The sequence below is a fragment of the Rissa tridactyla genome, chromosome 6 (genome assembly GCF_028500815.1).
Source record: "Rissa tridactyla isolate bRisTri1 chromosome 6, bRisTri1.patW.cur.20221130, whole genome shotgun sequence".
NCBI classification, from domain to species: Eukaryota; Metazoa; Chordata; class Aves; order Charadriiformes; family Laridae; genus Rissa; species Rissa tridactyla.
The window spans coordinates 42,975,272-42,997,218 of record NC_071471.1 but is presented as its reverse complement, the minus strand read 5'-3'; the positions used below and the strand labels follow the sequence as shown (position 1 = coordinate 42,997,218).

The 21,947-nt window shown below is 40.7% G+C and overlaps 2 protein-coding genes across 12 annotated transcripts in view; one reads left to right on the top strand and one right to left on the bottom strand.

Moving 5' to 3' along the window:
- The window catches only part of SHLD2 (shieldin complex subunit 2), a 41,776-nt gene extending 40,520 nt beyond the window's left edge, over positions 1 to 1,256 (bottom strand). For all 11 annotated transcript variants that reach the window (XM_054205397.1, XM_054205403.1, XM_054205401.1 and 8 more), the window contains exon 1: positions 1,051 to 1,256. The gene's annotated coding sequence lies outside the window, so the exon portion shown is untranslated. The remainder of the gene's footprint in view (positions 1 to 1,050) is intronic.
- Positions 1,257 to 1,541: 285 nt separating this feature from the next.
- The window catches only part of GLUD1 (glutamate dehydrogenase 1), a 30,633-nt gene continuing 10,227 nt past the window's right edge, over positions 1,542 to 21,947 (top strand). The window contains exons 1-5 of the mRNA XM_054205898.1: positions 1,542 to 2,086; positions 13,931 to 14,011; positions 14,870 to 14,925; positions 15,798 to 15,861; positions 17,564 to 17,658. Coding sequence (XP_054061873.1) covers positions 1,654 to 2,086; positions 13,931 to 14,011; positions 14,870 to 14,925; positions 15,798 to 15,861; positions 17,564 to 17,658 — 729 coding nt within the window. The 5' untranslated portion in view covers positions 1,542 to 1,653. The remainder of the gene's footprint in view (positions 2,087 to 13,930; positions 14,012 to 14,869; positions 14,926 to 15,797; positions 15,862 to 17,563; positions 17,659 to 21,947) is intronic.

Below are 21,947 nucleotides of genomic sequence, written 5' to 3'. Positions count from 1 at the left end.
CTGGAGATGATGGAAATCAAATAGTAGCTCAAAACCATTAGAACCACTGAGAACACTGCTATTCTGTGAACTGAAAATGAACACCAAAGTGGAAATTATCTACTAACCACCTAGAGCATGGACACAAAAACATAAATCAGTAAGTTTGTTTCTGAAGCCCTGTGGGAACATCCAAATAAGAAACTGACCTAAGAATAAGCTCCTTCCTTGCTTTTGTTCCCATATCACATACTATCCGTATCACAACCATATCAAGACTATGGTTATAAAACATCCTCACAACAGATAAGAGACAACCATTCTCCTTATTACTGGTCCTTATGACAACTTCTCAGGAATCTTAAGACAGAGAAACATGAAATCAAGATAAAATTTGAGTATCAGTTGCCTGAAAAATTTATGCATATTAAAAGAGTCTGTGACTAAATTTCCTGTTGACAAATACACACAAAAGTTATATTACTTTCCCACAAGCCTTGCAGCACAGTCCTTGTATGTCCATAGTGGTTAGAGAGATTCCCACAGAGATAAAGCAACTTCCTAGTTATTCCTGCCCTAAGGGCATTGGTCTCCCACATGCCTAAGCAGAAAAAAACCCAAATCTGTATTTCCTAATTAGCAGCCCAACTCCTACAGAAATGAACAAATCGCTTATTCTTTCTGAAGCAAACCTGGTAAAAATGCTGCAACACACTGTCTCGCAGGCCCCAAAAGCGGATCTGACAGTTCAGAACATCATTCTTAGAGATGTACTCAGAAGTCTGAGCTACATAACAACAAATTCCCCTTAACAGACCTGTTAGCAGATGATGCAGGTATTAACTTGAGGCCTCTGTGCCCACTTAACCGGACAGCCAATTAAACACACGTGGATAAGCTGTGTTTGCCTAACAGGCTCCCTTCAAAAGGGGTCTTCACAGAAACTACATTTTCCCTGAAGAATTTTGCATGCTGCGCTATGTGGAAGCACCCTTTCTTGTATTTGCACCCACGGTACGAGAGGCTTTGCCCAGCCAGGCCTCCCTCCCCTCGCCCGGAACCCTGTCGTACCCGCGCCGGGCACGGAGCGGACCCGGGCAGCCACCTCCAGTCTCACACTTGGGCTTCAGGGAAGGCTGCTTGCCCCACGTTCTTCACGGGCACCGGCGCCTTGCCCAGCGCAGGGCGGCGGTGCCAAGGCTGACGAGCGCCCCGCCAGCGGCGGCCGTTAACAGTCACCCAGGCGCGAGAGGAAAGGGAAGCGCGCGGCGGGAGCGGCTTTGTAGGGCGGGGCGTGGGGCGCGCACCGCCTCACACCCCTTCCCCCCCTCCCACCCGCGCGCGCATGCCCGCCACACCCCCCTCTGTCCCGCCCATGGCGAGGCTGCCCGCGCGCCGCGCCCCCTTCCCCTCCGCCAATGCCGTCGGGGGCGGGGCGGAGCGCGGAGCTCGCGCAGGCGCAGCGGGCGGGCGCGGCGCGTTCCTCGGGCTGCCCCCCCCCTTCCCAGGCCCTTCTGTCGTCCCCCCCTCGCCTCCCCTTCCCCCCTCCCCACCCCGGGTCCGTTTAAAGGCGGCGGCGGCGGCGCCTCGCGCCTCTGGCGGCAGCGGCAGCGCCGGGCTCCGCCACAGCCTCCCTGTTCCTCCCGTCCAGCGGAAGCACCGGCGGCCGCCGCCATGTACCGCTACTTGGGGGAGCTGCTGGCGTCCCGCCTGGCCGCCGGGTCGGTGCTGGCGGGCGCGGATCCGGGCGGGCCGGCGGCGGCGGCAGCCGGGGGAGCGGCGGCGGCGGCATGGGGCGGGGGCCGGTGCCCGCGGCGGCATTACTGCGAGGCGGCGAAGAAGGAGGACGACCCCAACTTCTTCAAGATGGTGGAGGGGTTCTTCGACCGCGGCGCCAGCATCGTGGAGGACAAGCTGGTAGAGGGGCTGCGCACCCGGGAGAGCATGGACGACCGGCGCCACCGCGTCCGCGGCATCCTCCGCATCATCAAGCCCTGTAACCATGTGCTCAGCGTCTCCTTCCCCATCAAGCGCGACAACGGCGAGTGGGAGGTGATCGAGGGCTACCGGGCGCAACACAGCCAGCACCGCACCCCCTGCAAGGGAGGTGAGACCCGCCGCCCTGTCGCCCCCCCCGCGCGCCCCCTCACGCCCCGCTGCCCGGGCCCACTCCGGACTTGCCCTGCCCGCCCTTCCCCGGCCCTCTCTCGCCGCCCTGAGGTACCGGGGGGTAGACGCTTGGCTCCGCGCCGCCTGTGAAGGGAAGGTGGGAGCGGTTCTTCCGCGGCCCTGCAGCTCGGGCTCCCCGGCGGTGACCTCCCGCTCAGCCGAGGTGCCGAGGGCTCCTCGCCCGCTGGCCCGGCGTCGGGCAAGGCGGGGGGCGGGAGGGCAGCCCGTCGGACGGCTCGGTGTGGCTCAGGCCTCTCGGTAGCGTGTGTGGGAAAACACACGGCTCCAGGTGTCTGCTCTTGAGCCGGCAGCTGGAGAAGCCATCCCTGCTGTGCTCGGGAAACCCGAGTGTTCCCGCAGAAAACCCCGAGTAGAGAAAAATGACAAGTTTTCCCAGTTAGCGGCTGGATACACAGGAAGATCCCAAAGTGCTTTTTCAAGGGAAAAGCTGACTTGGCACAGGTGAGGGCAGCGGCGTGGCTGTGCAAAGGGACCGGCCAGGAGGGAGAATCCTGCTGGATCGCTTCGAGATCAGAGCTGGGCTCACGTGGGATCAGCTCCGATCCCGGAGGAATCGAGCTCCCTTTTAGTCCGGGGTAGATGGCATTTACTTGAAAAACAAACACAGATGTCGTTCAGCATAATTTATTCAGGAGCTCTGGTCTTTGCGGATAGTTAAGTATTGGGAGTCCTTTCCAGGACTGTGTCTCAAACCAGAGCTTCTATAGCCTATAAATCAATTTTTTCTTAATTCAGCGCAGACCAGCTTTGTGGTAAATCATGACGGTTGCAGGAAGCAAAGTTTTCTCTCTGATTTTTTATGGGTGGAGACCTCTTGACTCCTAGAATAGAGTAGGAAGGGTGTTTTTAGGTAAAGGGTTCTTGATAATCAGTCAGCTGGTGTGTATATAGACATGGGAATTTTTCTCTTTGCAGCACTAATAGTCTGTCCTGTTAATGTGGTTCCTAACTTTCCAAAATCAAATATGTGGTGAGCATCCTGTGGCACGTTTAATTCTTACCCAAAAAGGCTGACTCAAAATAATTTCTGGTGATTATTTGGAACAAGAGTTACGGGCATCAGACTTAGTTGTAGCTGAAGTTGGGTATGGCTGAAGCTTATTCTGTGTGGAGCTACTGTTTCTCTGCCATTTCTATTACTTCTTTTAAAAACTGATGGGTATTACACTTCTGTTTTGTCTCTGTTTAGGTTAAGTTACTTTTTGCGGCTCCTTACAAGAAGTCCTTTTCTGTAAGGCCTGTTACTCTTAAGATCCCCACTTGCATAACAAAATACAGTTCAGTGGCAAATGAAGTAACAAGATAGTATTTAACGTATGATAATGTCTAATATTTCACATTAGTATTGCTCAGAACTGAAAGAATTAATGTCTTCACAACAAAGACTTATAAATAAAACACTTTGTACATGAACAAAAACCAGCAGCTGGGTGATTGGATACTTTCTGTTCTGATACCTACATTTCTAAATCCTCAGCAGAATATCTTGATTTTCAGTAGCATTTCTTATGCCTGTCAGCACTGACACTGGAGCAAACACTGGAACATTTATGGAAAGTTACAACTGTAAATTTCAAGGCAGTTGGAAATGACAGCTAAAGAAAGTACTGCCTCTTAACAGTCTGTCCTTTTCTTCCTCTGCTGGTCCCCACCCCCCACGGGCTTAGGGAAGGAATTGCAAATGATATTTCCTTTCCACTCTTTTCAGCGTAGTGATCATAAATGGATTTCACCTTCTAATGCTCTCTAGGAATTTGCTTACTCTCAGATGACAGATCTGGCTTTGTAGTAAATTTAAATGGGACGTATGATAAGTGTAGATCAACTGCTTGAAACCTGCTGTGAAAAAAGGTGGGAGGAAATAGAACATTTCTACTTAAACTGCAGAGAACTGGAGTAGTAAAGATATTTCTGCCTTTATGGTACACTTGATCTACTGGAAATGCACCAACAACTTGAGCTTTTCTCTAAAAGTGATTTTTTTAAATTAGAGTCCTAGGAAATTTCACAGGGGGAAAAAACTCAAAGCCCAGTGAAATGCAACTCAACCTCCATAGTAGTATGATATAGGAAAACTTGCTGAAGTGAGTGTTTCACACTCTGTGGAGTCCGGAGTCCAATGCAGGTAATTCACACCAGCAAGAAACACTAAGGGACATAAGGCCACCTTTTAAAAGAAGGGGTGAGTTGGCATCTGGAAGGCTTGCAGAGCAGTAGGAGGAACACAGCTTCCAGATCTTTTCAGATGCAGAATTGTGAACTCTATCTCTGCACTTACTGAAAAGTAAAGTTTGATAAAATAAGGTTCCCCATACTAGTTTTTTTTTAAGGATCTGTGTTTTTTACTAAGAAAGAGACAGCCTTTAGTTACTGCTACGTAATCGCTAGCAGGAAGGGATGCTTTGTCATCTCTGTCATTCTTTCAAGAAGCATTGTACTTTAAATGCTCATCTCTTGTATTTCTTGAGGTTTACATGTTATATCAATTGTAATAAAATTTGGCCTTACATCTCTAGGTACATTTGCAGACAAAGTATGCCCATTTATTACTTACTAGTAAGCTAAAGGATATGATGCTGTTTAAATATTCAGTACTGTTCTGTATGCAGATTAGACAAACGATCAAAGTGCACTTTAAGATTCAAGTATGGAATGCAGGAAAACAAATGTTTTTAGGTCATTTAAAGGCTGTCTTCCTTTAATTTTGTTCCTCATTTCTTTTTATACACCCATACTAAAATACTTCATTGGTGGTTGTATGTTACTTTTGTATACTGTTTTTGTTTATAAGGTCATATACAGATTTAACCATGAACTAATGAAGAATTTATACTGTAAATCACTTTAAAAAAAGATCTCGATTGAAATGCTCTAAACCTGGAGACAACTCAATTACTTGACAAAACAGAGACTAAATAAACATTTGAATTATCTGCACTTTAGCAGCACCTTCTGTTTCTACTAAATGTTTTTAGCTTAACGTTATAGCAGTTAGATTATGTCCCTTCTGCCACAGACATCATCTTCAATTTCCTTGCCTGCTCATTCTCTTCTAGGGTGAAACCTCAACCCCTGCTTAGTAGTCTAGCCCAAATCTGGAAAGTGCCAAACTTCTTATGCAAGGTTGATCTTTATGAAGCAAGTTTAAAATTAACATGCACCTGCAGATGACACCTGCCAGTAGAAATGCAGCAGTTCCTTGACTACTGCTCCCTCTGTACCTCCTTCTCTGCTGTCTTCTCTGTTACCTGCAAGTAGAAATAACTCAGCAGAGTGAATGCCAGAAGAGGCCTGACTGGATGGGTGACTGTGGCCTGATACAGAAATGGAATGGCAGACCACATGGGTTGGGCTGGATGAGTGAAAATTCAAGATTCGTCTTACATTTTTTGCATAGACAAACTTCTACACCTTGGTGGGTAACTCGACTGTCAGATTTCTGTTCAAGAAGGATGATGCTCTTAATACCCTAGTTCTAAGAATCTAAAGCCTAGTTAATAAAAATAGGAAGTTATTTAATGGCTTATCCTTCTCTCCTCGCTCCCCACAAAACGGGTGTAGAAACAAGTCAATTTGATTGTGTTGGACAAACTTGTCACTACATGGTAGTGCAGGTGATTCTTCATTGGGTCAAGAGAAGAGCTCTTCAGGAAAACTGCCACTAAGTACTGAAACATGCTTTCTTTTCTGTTTATAACTTGTGGGCTTTTTCCACCTCATTTCAAGAACCCAGAAATAACATTTATTGTTGCATCCTGTGGCGCTTACCTATTTAATTGTTGTAGAAATGAAACCTTTGCAACTCAAGAAGGTGGTGATTCTTTTTCTTTTGGTGTATTTCTCTTCTGTGCTTTAGGAATCTTTACAAAACGGTCATGCATATACCCATTTAAGCGGTAGGCCTTGCAGTATGATCAGCATGCAAGTACAGATTTTAAAGACTTTGTTTTCTGCAATGTAACCATTTGCTGGAAAGGAAAATTAGTTAGAAGCTTCCTCATCCCACTGAGAACATGGAGATAAGCAATTTTCTTGTCTGTTGGAACTCAAGTTGCTTATGATCCAAACTTAGTATTTGTATGACTGGACTGATGCTGCCTGGTAGCTGAAGTAATGCTGTGGGTCAGATCACTCTTTCCCTTGCTTACGCAGTGACTCGCGTGCTAGTGGCCAGCACTAACAGGAAACCACAGCTGCTCTTGTTCACTGCACTGACAGCTGCCTAAAGAACTAAAACAAACCAAATGGGGTACAGGAAATGAGATGGCTGAATACAGATGACTGTTGAAAAGTACTCTGGCCGTTCCTACTTAAAATAATGAATCTTTGTAAATGATTTTATCAGGTTCTATGAAAGGTATAAAACTGGTTACACTGTTTTTTCATGTGGTTGCTGACGGCTGTTTTCATTAATAGGTCAGTTTCAGAGAACAGACTGGTGAAAATAACCTATGTGCAAGTATGAATAAGCTTATTAAATTCCTACCTGCTTAGTAGTATGGAAGTGATTCCATGTTTGTTAGGCAGCATTTGCTGCGGGGGTAAAGCTATTAAGTGGTTTAAAACTCTGTAAAGCCTTTTCATGTAAACTGACTGTCCAACAAGTCTGTTATCAATGAAACCAAATGAATCAGAGTTGGGAAACAGCCTAACCTTTTGTTTATGCTCACCCAAATTGCCTTAACCAAGTCTCAATGGCTTCCACAGTTCCAAAAAGCTTTAACACCATCTTTAGTTCCAGACTCGATTTAGGCTGACTTTCACTTACATAGGGATTTTGAAAAACTTTGTCATGCATTACTTCAAAGTTCGCTAGCTGTATATAAAGATAGATGATTCTTACTTTATTTGCTCAGTTGACTTGGAGGTGAATGAATCTGATTTTCTGGGTGGTGCTGCTTCGGCTGGTTAGTGGAAGGAACTGTTCTGCATTACGAAAGTTTCCTGTGTTCTGGTGTTGGCTGCTTTTCTTCTGCCTATTAGGATTTATCTTCCTCACCTGACTTAATGCTTTCATGTTAATGAGCTTCTTTCTGCATAAGGTGACATTTTTTCATGCTATGCTTGCTGCAGTTTTCCAATTGCAGAGACCTATCAGTGCCCAGTCACCAAATAGCCTCTGTTGCACACATTACCTTGTTTAAAAAAATATATATTTACATCATGATGGTAACCTTACTTGCAGAAGAAGAAGGTTTACCTGCAAGAGTTGGACCGGTGCAATTCCATGTGTTGTCTTGGCTACCGTGACATTGTTTATTCCCCTTTGTAAGTGGGGGAAGTAAGAAGTAGTGCTGTAAGGTATCTTCACTTCAGCAGAGCTCTGTTTATTTTGTGGTTGTATTGGTAGCTTTGCTTTTTTAAGTCATGCATGGATGAAAGTTCTGAGGTCATGTCTTTGGCCCAGGGGTTTTAGAGGGTAAGACGTGGAAATATACCCTAGGGACCATGAAACAGATGGAACCATAACATAGACCATCTGTAACCTGAAATAAACCATGGAAACTGATCTAACTACAAAGGAAAATGAGAGTTTTACAGAAAAAAAGGTAATTAGCCTAACTGTGATAGCACCACTTGCAGTGTTACAGTTAAAGTTTATATCAGTGCCTTATTTTCATACTATTCTGTTTTCTTATTGTAGAGCATACCTAAATTTACAAATAGTACAACAGTGGATATATATTTAAATTGCAAATTGAAAAAACAGGACAAGGAACGGGCGTCCCATGTGTTTGCTGTCCTTTAATAAACTAGTTGCAATTCTCAGTGAACCATATCTGTTTTGTGTTTTTACCTTTGATATTCTTGCAGGAGGTTATCTATGCCTTGCTCTTCTGGCTCTCAATCAATCTTTTTGTTTCAAAAGCTTTTCAGCTTTTTCGTATAATCAGCTCATATTGTTCATGCAGTAGCCAGCTTTGTCCTTGATCTTAAATAGTTGTTTTCCCTTGCTGCTGTTGGCTCCTTGTCTATTTATAGAGAGATCATACCTCTCTCAGCATTGGGCTTTCTGGATAAACACGTGTTGGAGAGAGTGAGGAGGGGAATCTCTTGCGTGGTAGTCTCCCTCCTGTTCTCTGGGTCATCCTAGCAGGTATTCTTTGTTGCATGAATTAAAAACAGCTACGTCTTGTTAGGAAATAAACTCATAGGCAAGCATGGAATTTGCTTGCTTCATGTCAGCACTATGGTGGCTTATTGTTTTGTGGCTGCTATGGCATTCGGACTAGTCAGGGCCAACTCGTGTGTTATTTCCACCCTCTGCACATACCCTGCACATGGTATTAATATCCACATGGAAGTAGTGTTACTGCATCTTTCTGTATCAGTCCTTGTTATTACAGTGTGAGTGCAGTTCAACGAGCAACTTAATCCTTTAGGTAGGGTTGAGGTAGTTCTATAGGTGAGACTCTACTTCATAGCCATATTGTAAGTGCATGAATTCAGGTAATATCTCCTTGCCTGGTGGTATACTAAATTTGCCACGTTTGCATTAAAAACACAAGATCTTACTAATCCACCACTCTTCTTTAAATGGAGAATATTCTTGGCTTTTCTCTGCATGGAATGAAATAAACATATACGCGTATATGTTTAAGTATATTCCAAGTATAAGTACAAGTTATTGAAAGTATACAAGAAGTGGTATACTGAAGTGTTCTGTCTGGTTGAGTACCATAATGGCTGCTAATAGATAATTCTGGTTAAATCAGAATGGTGGGCTGTGTCCACAGGGGAGTTTCTTTTCTGTCTTTTTCCTGCCCTAGGTTATAGCTAGCTAATGCTGTGTGGGAAGATATAAATATTTTTATCTCTTCTCTTGGCAGTTAGTGAATTGAGTTTAGTAATGTTCTTGTTTTCCAGCACTGAATTACTCATCTTGCTTTGTTAGGTTTGTCTGGAATTTCTTAGTCTTCAGTAATTACAAATTTGTCATTGTGCTGTTTAACAGACTTTCCAAATGGTTAAATAACGCTAAGCAGTTTCCTTATAGGGAAGGCTGGATTGTTTTACTGGATTTAGAAAAATGTTCTTGTTCTGAAAGAGCCTAAGGATTGGTTGGAACATCGATTCCTTCTGTGTTAGGTGTCAGTGATTACATAGAGTTTGATAGTAGCATAATCACAGTCTCATTTACTTACTTCACAAACTTCATCTAAATGAAAATGTAATACATGATCCAGAGTTCATTGAGGAACATTGAGGAACTAAGACATTACAATAAATGCTGGAGCTGATTTATGGATTTTTGGGGGGGATTTTGCTGAATAGTTTGAACAAGGTGAGCATCTTTATTGAAGTCCCTTTAGGCTCTGGATGTAATGTCAGCTTTCGGGACAGGGTCAGGCAAGCTGTTAACCCAGAGAGCCTCTGTAGAATCCAGTGTTGCTAATTGGGAGATTAGTATGGCTGTAGTCAGTTCTACAAAGTTTCAAATGAGATCTGTTTTGCTGAGTGCCATATGGATAGCGTAGGATAGCTGCTGCCCTGAAATACTTGTTCTGATGACCAAGCATTTTGCACACAGAGGTGAGCAAAACAAATGTACTGTCTTAACAAGAACTGCTATCTGTAAAGGACCCAACTTAGTTTCAAAGATCAAAAGATGATCATAACTAGAAGAAAACACTGAAGTCAAACCAGGACAAAAGCCTTGGTTAGATATTAATAATTCAGACTGAGATGCAAGTCTGTTCCAGGTTGTGGGGAACTTGAGAGACTTGCTAAATTTTGCAAGATACTTGGTGCAGGAGGAGTAGTTTACCAAGTGTTTTGCTCTGAACTGTTACTATGGCAACTGTTTAGTTTTGAGACTTGTCTTTGAATAGTTCACACTCGTTAGTGGTAAGGGCCTACATAGACACTACCATTTAAGATCACTGGACTAGAAGGTCAGGAAATAATTACACTAACTTTTCTAAATATAGATTTTTAGGCATAGTAGAAAGGCAATAATCATCCTTGAAAAGTTGGTGGTTCTGTACACCATGTTTTCAAAGGAAGCATAATAAACACACTGAACTCTGTACAACGTAAAATCTAGTAGGATGTATAGCCAGTTTTCTTTGAAATCAAGACCTTTTTCACATGCCTGCTAGTACAAACTTGGTGATTAAAATGGTAAATGACTGCTGTTATTATAGAATCCGAAATACAGCCTTACAGATAATTACTACTTTGACATTTATTTAAAAAACACTGTGTTTCAAGTGCTTTGCTACCTCCATTTGGAAAAGTGAAAATTAATCCATAGCATCTATCTAAGAAGCTCAGCTTAAATCATGAGAAAATTTTACTTTGGACAAAACAACTACTGGGCTCAGTGCAAGAGGTAGCTGGGTGAAGTATAATATCTCCAAAATACAGATCATAAAAAAGAAGTTTTAAAAGCGTAGACACTGCAATGTGATGATAAAGCCTTCTCTTTATACTGACCAGTAATAAAATTAAAATTAAAACATTTCCTCATCTGGACGGCCTTGGGCGTTGAAAAACAGTCTCTCTTAGCATACTGTTTAACTTCTTGGGGTGTGGCAAGGAAAGAGAATTCTCAACTAGAACAAGAATTTGTATGTTTTCCAGTGAAAAGTATTTTCCATGGCAGTGAGTCATACTGTAACTTGAGGCTTTCTTCAAACTATTTTTTGTAGCTAGTTCGCTGTAAAAGTCACAAGTTTCCAGAGACTTACTGCGTGGGATTTACCAGGGCTTAAAAAAATGATAATCTTGCTGCATAGCAGTGACTTTCATTTGCTTGTATATATCAAGAATCTTTAAAAAAAACAACCCAGTACTTTATCTGTGTATATGGTCCATTTTTAGACTCAGGCTATTGAATGCATAGTAACACTGCCAAAAGAGCCATACAAATGCATGGCAATACTCGCCTCCTGCCAAGTTGGGAAGCTGTCAAACTAAATTTCACTGATGTCCAAATAGAATAGAAATTAAGTCTTTTATCTTTGTGCATCCCCTTGCAGATGGAATGTACAGCATTCTCAGATGCCTGCTTCTCATCAGTCCTAACAGCTTAGCACAAATAACTTCCCTGTCAAGAGGTGGGCCTCCTGTAGAGTAGTTACAATTCCTGGAAAATGGTAACTGGCCAATTTGTGAAAAGGAATGAAATGTTAGCACATCTTAAATGTTACTCACTCATGCCACAGAAGGGAAAAAATAGTCACATCTGTCAGGGAGCCTGGAATCCACACCTTAAACTATGCCTGACACTGTAATGAAAGTTTTTAGCAGATAAACTGGAGCAAAGTGGCTAGTGAAGTCAGCACAACTCTCAGAATTGACAAAGATAAAGCCAACAGACAAGCCATTTCAATTAAAGCGTTTAAAAGGCCAGAAAAAAAGCTAAATCTTGCTTAAAAATATGAAGTTTACCAGAAAATGACAGTTTCAGCCTCAAGACTGAACATTTTCCTTATTCTGGTATATTTACATGGGTGACAAATAGGTGTCTCAGCTATAGCCTTTCAGTACTTTGTTGGTCTTGGGGCTTTTTCCCTAGTTCCTTGGGTAGAAAGTTTAATATTTATTACAGTAAAGTTTATAGTAACCCTTGACTGTAATACAAGGAAACTGGAGACCTAACTGTTTTGCATGTGTTTGAGTCTTCTAGTTAAAATGCAGCTTGTTCACCTTTTCAGATCCCACCTTCAATATGATATGCAGAAAAAGCTGCTCTCTGCTTTTATGTTTTGTTTCCCTGGTAAAACTGTACAAAATAACTATCCCTAACTATTTAGCCCACTGCTGCTTTCCATATATCAATAAACAGCATCTTGTGTGCCTGCAGGAGTATAGTTGTAGCAAAACTGCTTTGTGTATGCAGCTTGAAGTTGAATAAATATCTGGGTTGAATAAATACACAGTGACCTATTTCAGCTGGGGGTGGCGGGGCAGAGTTCATTTCTGCCCAGCATAGATCAGGGCTTCAGACTTGTCTGGCTTGAGCAATGCTCAGATGAGACCTGTCCCCAGAGTACCTGCTCAGCCAAGAGGGAACAGTGTCCCCAGGCATGACAGTCAGTGCCAAAGGTGGTGTTTGTTCTTGCTCGGGGATTGACAGAAGGATGACCACTTCTCCGGAGGATCGGAGTAAGGTGTTAAAAAACCCACATACATTGTAACTTTGACTGGTCTGTTGGGCTCTGATGGAGTCCACTTAAATTTCAAATACTACTTCCTGTGAGAAGGTTCTTGAAAGCCCAGACATTAACACCTTACAGCTAGTTGGTTTGCTTTTGGAGACCACCCTTCCTCCATGTACACACAAAATCTAAATTCTGTTCTGCGGAGGCATGGTACTTTCTTTTACTGATTGAACTTACATAAGAAAGCAGCACTTGGCCCTGAGCTTTATTTGAGCAGCACTCAGTTCCTTTGAAACTGGGATTGCTTCCAGAGCATTCAGGAATGGCTTTCATAGCAGCACAGTGTTTTAGTTTGGATAATGTATGCTGGCCTTTTTTCACTCCCAAGGACCTGAATATGGTCTTCACTTTACATAATAGGAAATTTGTGATGCCTTGTACCTAGCATCTAAAGGACACTCTGTGCCTGCTACAAACTACCGTGCAACTTGGCACAACCTACAGACAAGGATTTGGGGGGTAGAGGTGGGGAGAGTTAGTTCTTCATGGCTCTGTTATATGCTTAGTGATGGAGGAGAAGCTTGGATAGAAGCTAACATATAGGTGTAGGGGTTTATTTTTGCTGTGGCCGCATGACTTTGGGCGCTATGTTGATCTTAAAAGTCATGTTTAAGCTTCTGTAGTTCTGTATATTTGCCCTATCAGTTTGGTTAAATATTTTCTACCCTGCAACTATCTCCAGAATACATGAGTTTTAACTTTGAGTTCAATCAATTTATTGGATGGCCACAACCCATTTTGTAGAAGACTGGCAATAGGCAGGTGACAGATTTCCCTACCTTTGTGTCATTGTTTTCCACTCAGTTTTGAACTGCCTGGATGGCTGGGATCACCCATTTTGCCTCTGAGCCGCTATCAGATCACAACAATTTGAATTTGCTTCTGGACCGTGTGTCAGCACACACTTGTGGTTCTGCTGAATGACTCAGAGCAGGGAATGCAGGTGTGGGCTGGCTCCCACACGGGTGTGGGATGGGTGGCCTGCTCACACAAGCTTGCTGGGGTAGAGTTATTCCATCAAAATGTTTTGAACAAATTTGAGTTTGTGGAGTGACTTGCTGCTTTCTGTTATGTGGCTGTGCCTAGTAGCCAGAGCTCTGAAGCTACATATGCTTTTGTTGGACCACAGCCAACGCATTGCAAGGCTTATAACAGGTGCTTCCATTACTTGAGCAAAGAGATCTTGCTTGTAACTTGTAGTGATAAGTTACGTTCAGGTACAATGGATGAAGTCCAAAGCTAAAGTTCTTATGGGATGCTGATGAGCTTTATCAGCCTCCTGAAAAGTCTGCTCTGAGTTACCTATCAGCTTGGCTTATCTTCCTTCTAAGGAATATTCACTTTTGGTCCAAGGTTGAGTACTGCTGTTAAACTACTTAATAGAGAATTGCTGACATTGAATTTCTGCTAACTGTAAGATAGATATTTAAGTAGGGGAATGGGGGATCGTTCTTTAAAGCCTTAGAGCAATTAAGTTGATAAATTACATACTTGCATGTTATAGATGGCTGGTCTAGAATTAACTTTCCCAATTGGTAAATACCTGTGAAGTTGTTCAGTGAATTCCTTTTTTTCTTGTGTGTCTTTTGCAGGTATTCGTTATAGTTTGGATGTTAGTGTGGATGAAGTGAAAGCCTTAGCATCTCTAATGACATACAAATGTGCTGTGGTCGGTAAGTGACAATTTTTCAAGCAAGGATACAATCGTTAATTTCAATCAGTACTGATGTAGTTTACAGGAAAGGCATCTAAAGGATTAAATTAAGTTTTAGACACTAATCTCTGATTAAAATCTGTAGCAAGATGAGAAAAAATATATAGTGACCAAAATAATAATAATAATAATAATACATATTCCTTCTGCTGTTACTGTAAATACTTTGAATAAAGTTACATTTTCATTGAAAAGTCAGAATTCTGCTAGTTACCCCCTCCTGTAAAAGTACTGCTCTTGAACTCAAATCAAAGTATGACAAACTTGGATTAGGAGGGGGCTAATTTTAGGGGGAACAGATGAAGGCTGTAAAAGATTCAGGTAGGGGAGCTGTGGAGAGAGAAGGATAAAATTCCTCTGTAGGTCATAAAGAAGTATAATGCATACATGGCTGCTAAGTTGTAGGGGAGTTTGGAGAGAATCTGCACATTATGTATAAGAAAACAAAATACTTATTAATGTATATAGAGACACTTCACTTGAGACTTCCAAAGTAAAATTTTTGCGCTAAACCAGTAAAATATAAACGGTAAAACTTACTGTTTCTACAAGTGCCAAGTACAAGAGCTTGAAGCATAGAAAATTTAAATAATGAATTTCAGAGTTTCAAGGCCATTTTCAAACTGCGCTTGAGAGATTTCTCATTTTATAGGAGTACCTAGATGAGATTATAGCTTACGCTTGTGAAGCCCTAAATGTGGCAAAAGCAAATTCACTGCTAAAATCAAAGTTATAATTCCTCACGCATATTACTGATGCATTCTGCCTTTATTGCCTTGTTGAAAAAGTAAAATGATTTTCCTTTGCATTCTTGTAGATGTGCCATTTGGTGGGGCAAAGGCTGGTGTCAAGATCAATCCCAAGAACTACACAGTAAGCTTAATCATAGATAAAAATTCAGTTACCTGCAGCACTGAAGCCAGCCAGTTAAAAAAGCTCTTCTAAGGGCATTACTGACCACTTAAAACTTCCTGCCACTTCTGCCTCTGTAAAGGCTGAATTTAGCTTGTGCATGCAATAGGTAGGAAAAGAATTTTTAAAACGTGTATTTCAGAGGTGGAATACTTCAAACTATTTAATTTATTACTTTTTTCCTTAAAGTCAGAAGACTACCAATAATTTGGAACCTGATTTTTTTTAAGTTGATACTGTTAATAAAGGCTTAAATTAAATTACTCTTAGAAAAAAGTTAATATTTTTGTTTATTTTAACAAATAGTTTTATGCTCCATTAAACCTTTCTATGCAGTGTTCCAGTGTGAATAATAACTAACTTGGCTCATAAAAAGTTTACTGCAGGCTTGCCATCTTGCCCTAATTAAAATAACTTGTACAGAAAGACATACTAGAATACGTAACAGATATCGTAAGCTGGAGACTGTAAGGATTTGTGTGAAGTCATTCTACTGTGTTGATTACACAACCGGCAGGCTGGCTACTGCTGTTGCTGGTTATAAATCTCTCACATAGGATATCAGATTTGTTTGCTGGAAATCTCTGCCACGAGCACAGGTGGTTCTTCCTGTGCTGCACTCCTGACATGAGGATCAGAATGTACGGAAAGAAAGCCGAATGTTTCCTTGTGCTGCCTGAGTACCAAGGGTCTGTTAGGCAGTGGCATATAAATATATGAATCATCCTTTCTTCTAAAAGAAAAGGGCATTTGTTTATGTTTGGGCATAAGTTCTAGCAAATATTCATAAACACTAATGATTTCTTGTGATATTTATTGCATTTTCTCTATAGGACAATGAATTGGAAAAGATCACAAGAAGGTTTACCATGGAGCTGGCAAAAAAGGGCTTTATTGGTATGTTGTGCAATTTTACTATTAAAATTTAGGAATCTGACTTACTGTGCACTGGCAGCGTCCACTAGTTAGTATCCTTAAAATAACCATATTTTTGAGAGCTGTAAATAATTTGGGTATAGAACTTTCAGCAAAGAGCCACAACGAATTGAGTCATTGCATCTTAGTGCATTTTAAAGGGAACTGTGTCTTAACTTTTTTCTGGTGGCTGTTCTGCTATGAAGAGCCCCAAAAGCTGAGCTCATAGGATCCAAAACGAATCACGTTTCTCTTTGAGGTAGATTATAAAATTGTGACCAAGTTTGTTGCAATTTTGACCTCTAATATCAAGCTCCTCACTGTTACTGTTGCCTGTGGTCTCAGTTGAGGCTTTTGGTAGATATCTGAGGAAACAGAGGAAGGAAATAGAAAATCTACCCCAGAGAAAGTTGATGGCTTCACCCATGGCAACCACAGGCTGCAAAAGAAGCATAGGCAAGAAGCATAGGTGCCTGTTGTAACAGAACCTCAGGTCTAATGTTAGTTGGTGTTTCATTCAGACTCTCAATCCTGAGTTGTTCTGATAGCTTGCTGTCTGGAGTTGCTATCTGGAAGTCTCTTCTGGAGAAAGCTGAATATTACTAGCTCGACTTGTAATTAAATGGAGGATCTTTACCTGGAGGAGGTTCTTACTCAACTGAATAATAAGGCCTGTAACTAGTTAAAGGTCTGTCATGTGTTCCTGATGTCTGAATACCCCTGGGAATGCATATCCATTTATCTGCATTTTCTTGCTCTTCAGCCAGTGTTTGTTATCTGCTCTTTCAGACAGAGCATTTCTCATATAAATTAAGTTCTGTATAAACACGCTTATTTATGTGACATGTGACTAGGGGAGTACTATACACTAAGCCAGCTATAGTGATGGTTAGTTCAGTGACAATTAAAATGGTTTAATTAAATTTGTCTTCCTTTTTGGCTCTATGGTTGGTTCTAGGTAGCTTTCACAAACCTTTTAAAAATAATTAGGAAAAAAAAAATGAGTAGAGGCAAAGTTGCATTTAAAATCTTGCTGAGCGAGTCCCTCTGATCTTAAATAGGTTGGGCAAATGCTATTTTTAGTTATCTATTAAAAACAGACAGAATTTGCTTTTATTACAACAGATGTGTGAAAGTTCTTTTAAAGCTTTATTTCATCAAGAAAGATGTAATGTCTCTTTCTTGAAGTGAGGTGTAAAATTGAATGTATGTGCTACAGTGCAATGACTAGGAACTGCCTATATTTTAAATTTTTAAACTCACACAGAAACAAAGAGGAAATTCTAATGCAAAAAGCCCTTATTAATATCATGGTATGTAGAAATCATACCTAGATATCACCCTTCCTGTTGTTACAGCAACGATTGACAAAAAAATAAAACTGTAAATATGGTTTTGCTGCATTATCTTACTCTGAATTTTTTTTTTTTTTGACAAACTGACGTTCATTTTACTGACTGCCTTGCGTGAAAGGTTGGAGGTCTTGACAGTATTGTATAAATGCATGATACAGCATCTAAAACTCAACTGAATCCAGAAGAATCTGTTGATTGCATAATAAATTGAGGATTAAACAGGAAAACAGTTCTTCTCTGCCAAGGCCTGCATAGTTCCCAAGGGAATAATGGTTGAAGATAACTATTCATGTTCAATCCTTAAAAGCTGTTTTCACTGTTGCCAACAGGACCTGGTGTTGATGTGCCTGCTCCTGATATGAGCACAGGGGAGAGGGAGATGTCCTGGATTGCCGACACCTATGCCAGTACCATAGGACACTATGTAAGTTTCGAGCAGAGGCTTTCAAGTATAAAAGCTTTCTAGGTCTTTACAGAAATCCTTTTATCTAGAAATTTATTACTGTGCTGCTTAACCATATAATTTTATTTAATTACGTGGACCTAAATATACTCTTGCAAACTGTAATAACTTAATCGGTGTGAGGTTTTTAGGGTGCAGCTGAGGAAAAATAGCCTTAAGGTTAATCTTTTTATACTAGGCTTAAATTAAGTTTGAGACAATACTGATTGCAACTGTTCAGCAAAAAGAAAATACACATTTTTTAAAGGTCTCATACTTAATCTAAAATTGATTTCTATTTTTTTTACCATTTCCCTCTGTTTTTCATTAGTACTATAATTACTAATTTAAAGTTGTTAAACAATTAGTTCATAATATTTGGTATAGCCTTAAGGTACTGAAATCTTTGTTTCGGACTACTGAATTTACAAGAGTTATTAAATAAATGCTCTGGTTTTGTGCATTCAAGACACCATGTAAATTAAGTTTGCACTATTCATATAATCTGTAGAAGTATTAAAGTCGTCTGGGGTCCCCTAAAAGTAGCAAGTAATCAGTGTAAACTTAATCAAAGTCTCCAAAATGTAAAACTGATACAATTTATTGCCCAGAAGGCAATAAAAAAATCAAGTTTTTAAAAATTAGTTTTTAATTATAGCCCTTAATTTGCACTTTGTTCATATGTTGCTGGGGTTATTTGTACCTGTTTTGGCTCTACCAAAAACATGACTGTAGACCAAGCACTTCTGTTGTATACTTTTGACAGGACAAAAGGAAAATATATTACAGACAACTTATTTCTTAGGGCCCTACTGTCCATGCTACCCAAACTTTCTAGTTTCTCTTTCAGACGTTGTTTCCGCTACTCCAGCAAGGCATGCTTTGCTATGGAATCTTGCCATAGCTTTGTATTAGTGTGTTGATATGCTAAGGTTTCACATGTTTGCCTGTCCCTGCTCCTTTTGAATTGAAAAGACTTTTCACTGTCTGCAGTCCCTTCCAATAGTTCCTGAGAAACAGAGCAGGGTGTGCGCTCCCAGTAATAAGGCATTAGAGCCAGCCAACATGTATTTCTCTCTGGCATGTCTGTTCAAGACGTGCCTGGCTTCCTGAGACAGCCTTTTAGCAGAATACTTGTCTTGTGCTGTCCGATGCCTTTAAAAATAGGAGGGGACGATGGCACAGGTTCTTCTAGATCTGAAATACAGTCTAAGGTATCTTAGGGATGGGGAGGAGGGAAGGAATGCTTGGGGAGTAGGCTACGGCATGCCGATTAGTTGACTTTAAATCACTTTTAGACAGAGCTGTCTGTTAGATAGGGATATCAGTATAAAACATTACTTGCTTTTTGTTATTTGTGTATGTAAACACAAATATTCTATTTAAAACTGTAAACCTGACAAAAACCCCAAAATTATGACTTCAAAAATACATTAGCATGCACAATGGCAACTTGCTCCCTCAGTCATAACATTTTAACAATAACATTTTAAGTTATAACATTTAACTCATTTCACTAAAATGTGTATTTCTCAGTGGTGCAACAGCATTGCTGTATTACGACTGACACAGAAGGCTCACAGCACATGACCTCCTTTAAGATTTACTGTATCTGTTAATAGTTCCCATACAGTTTTATACAGAAGCTTCAGGGTTTTTAATAGGTGGAAAACTAAACACTCATACAGGAAAAGATTTTTAAATGGCTGAATTACTTACTCTTTCCACTTTGTCATCTGAGCTTGTTGTATAGTCCTACACATACACATGCTTCAGTAACAAAAGAAGACAAACCAACAACTACCGAGGATAAAAATACAATTTGAATTACACTACAACAGCTTCTCTTATTCCGAGGCACTCTCTGCATGGCAGTATCTTATTCTTAAAGAATAAAAAAAAAAAAGAGAGGATTTAGGTACATTTCTCTGAAAAGGGAATTAAAAAATTGAAATAAGGAAAACAATTAAATCAGTTTACTTAATTTTGCTGGTTTGCTTGGTTTTATGTGGAAGAGAGAATGGTAGCCATATTGGAATTTATGAGCTATGGTGGAGAATGACCAGGTGTGGAAAAGGAAGGGGCAACTCTGACGAGGCTGCAAAAAGTGGAATAACCTATCAAAACCAGTTTGTAGAGGAAGATGTTTCAGATAACTATCTGGTTGATACACCAAGAACAAATATAAAGGTGATAAGGAACCACCAGATATATAAATGTGACCGTGGGGGAAGGAGGGAAGGGAACTAAGAAAAGAAAACGACCACTGAAAAAAACTAAAACTAAACCACAATTCAGAAAACAGATAGAAGCTATGCAAGGGTCTATGTTCAATTGAGTGAAAAGATAACTCTTCGGTGAGAAATCTACAGACCTGATGAGTCAGTGTGGTTGCACACAGATGTGTTCAGGGAGCTTGCAGTGGAAAGGAAAAGCCAAATAACAGATAAAAACAGATAGGGGAAGCCTGCTTGGAACCTAACATACAGAGACAGGAAGCTGGAAAGACAAGGAGAATATTATTGCAGCATGGAAATGGGTTAAGAAACAAGCAAAAGTTCAGTGTCTGAACTTTGCCAGCTAAGTTCATAGACTATTATTACTAATATAGAAGTCTTTAATGCCATAAGCCATTTTACAAGCTTCTCATTAAAAGCCATAGTCTTTCTTTTTGTCGCAAGATGCGTTAAACATTTTTTTAATAGACTTAAAACCAGAGGTTTTAGGACTTTGACACCGACTGTGGTTTCTATGTGTTTCAAAACAACCCGGACCTGCCCTCACCTCACGCTCTGTTTTCTTGCCAAACCATGCAAGTCTTTAATAACTACTGTGTTAACTGTTCCAGAAAATCCATCGTAAGTTGCTGGATTACTGAATTATATATGGCTAAAGTTTTTGATTAAATTCATCCTTTCCACTCTTCTGGACTTCCTGACACATCCAACTGACTTTTGGGACACATGAAGGGACTTTAATAAATACATACTTATGTACGGTGGGAGGCTGTATTTCTTTGGAAGTATTTATAAAACATACTTCCTCCTTTGTAAATGCATGAAGGCTATAATGTAGTTTCAGTCTGAAACAGAATGAAAACCTAAAAATACATCAAAATGCCGGGCCAAGTTGTTCCTAGCAAAACACCACCACAGATCTTGTTTATGGTCGATATGCCACCAGAGGGAGCATACAGCTTAATGAGAGCAATGCAGCTACATTTTGGGAAACTGAAATAAGAATTTTGTGGTGAGCCCAGCATCACTTTTATTGTTATTAAAGAGGGGTTTTCTTTTGCTTTCTATAGTTAACTCACTATCATTTTCAAATAATAAATAGGATTTGTTTCCATCATGGCTCTAGTCATCTCCTGCCATTCGGCCTCCACTTACTTTTGTCTGCTCCTTTCCTTCCTCTCACCAAGCATCTTGTGCTCACGCCACAGGCATGCAAATGCATTTGGCACAAGTGATGGAAAGGAGGGAGCCTCCCAGCGAATTTGTGGTTGGTGGAACAGAAACCCATCCGGCTGCTGGCAGACTCATTTCAGTGGATTGCCTTTCATCCCTACTCTTTCACTTGTGTTGGATGCCAAGCCACTGTGTGACTGTTCCCAGGGTGTGGGAGCATGGGAACCAGTGGTGACAGAAGAGGGACTCCCAAACAGTGTCTAGTTTGGAAGAAGTTTTTTCAACTTATTAATTTCAATTTGAAAAATTAACTCTGGTTTTAAATGGTCTATTTTATCTTGGCGAGTGTCTAGCATATGGAGAAACTAATTTTACTGCCACCAAATTAACAAGAGGCATGATTGTATATATTGCCTTTCTGAATAAAAGTAGTAAATACTTATCTAACTTTTCCCATAATACCTTCTTACTATAGATTTTCCTCTGAGATCAACAACAGAAAGGTATTAGGCCTGTATTGTTGTTTCAAAATAATTGAATTTGGTATAAAGGAACACTAAAGCCTGTTTAAAGATGATTAAAAACCAATCCAAGGATACATCTTAAGCCCTTTAAAAGATTAAAAAGTCAAGAATAATGATGGAAATTATGGCTGTAATAGGAGATTATTTTGAGAAACATGTCCCTCAAAGCTTTATGATTTGTTAAAGGCCTGCTCGTTGCTAACAGTGCTACATGGATGTCACCGTAATTAATTAACCACAGACTGAAGTTAACATGTACACTTAAATACAACAAAAAATTACAGAGCATATCCAATATTGCATTATGCAACTTTCCTGCCATCTACTAGAGTACTTC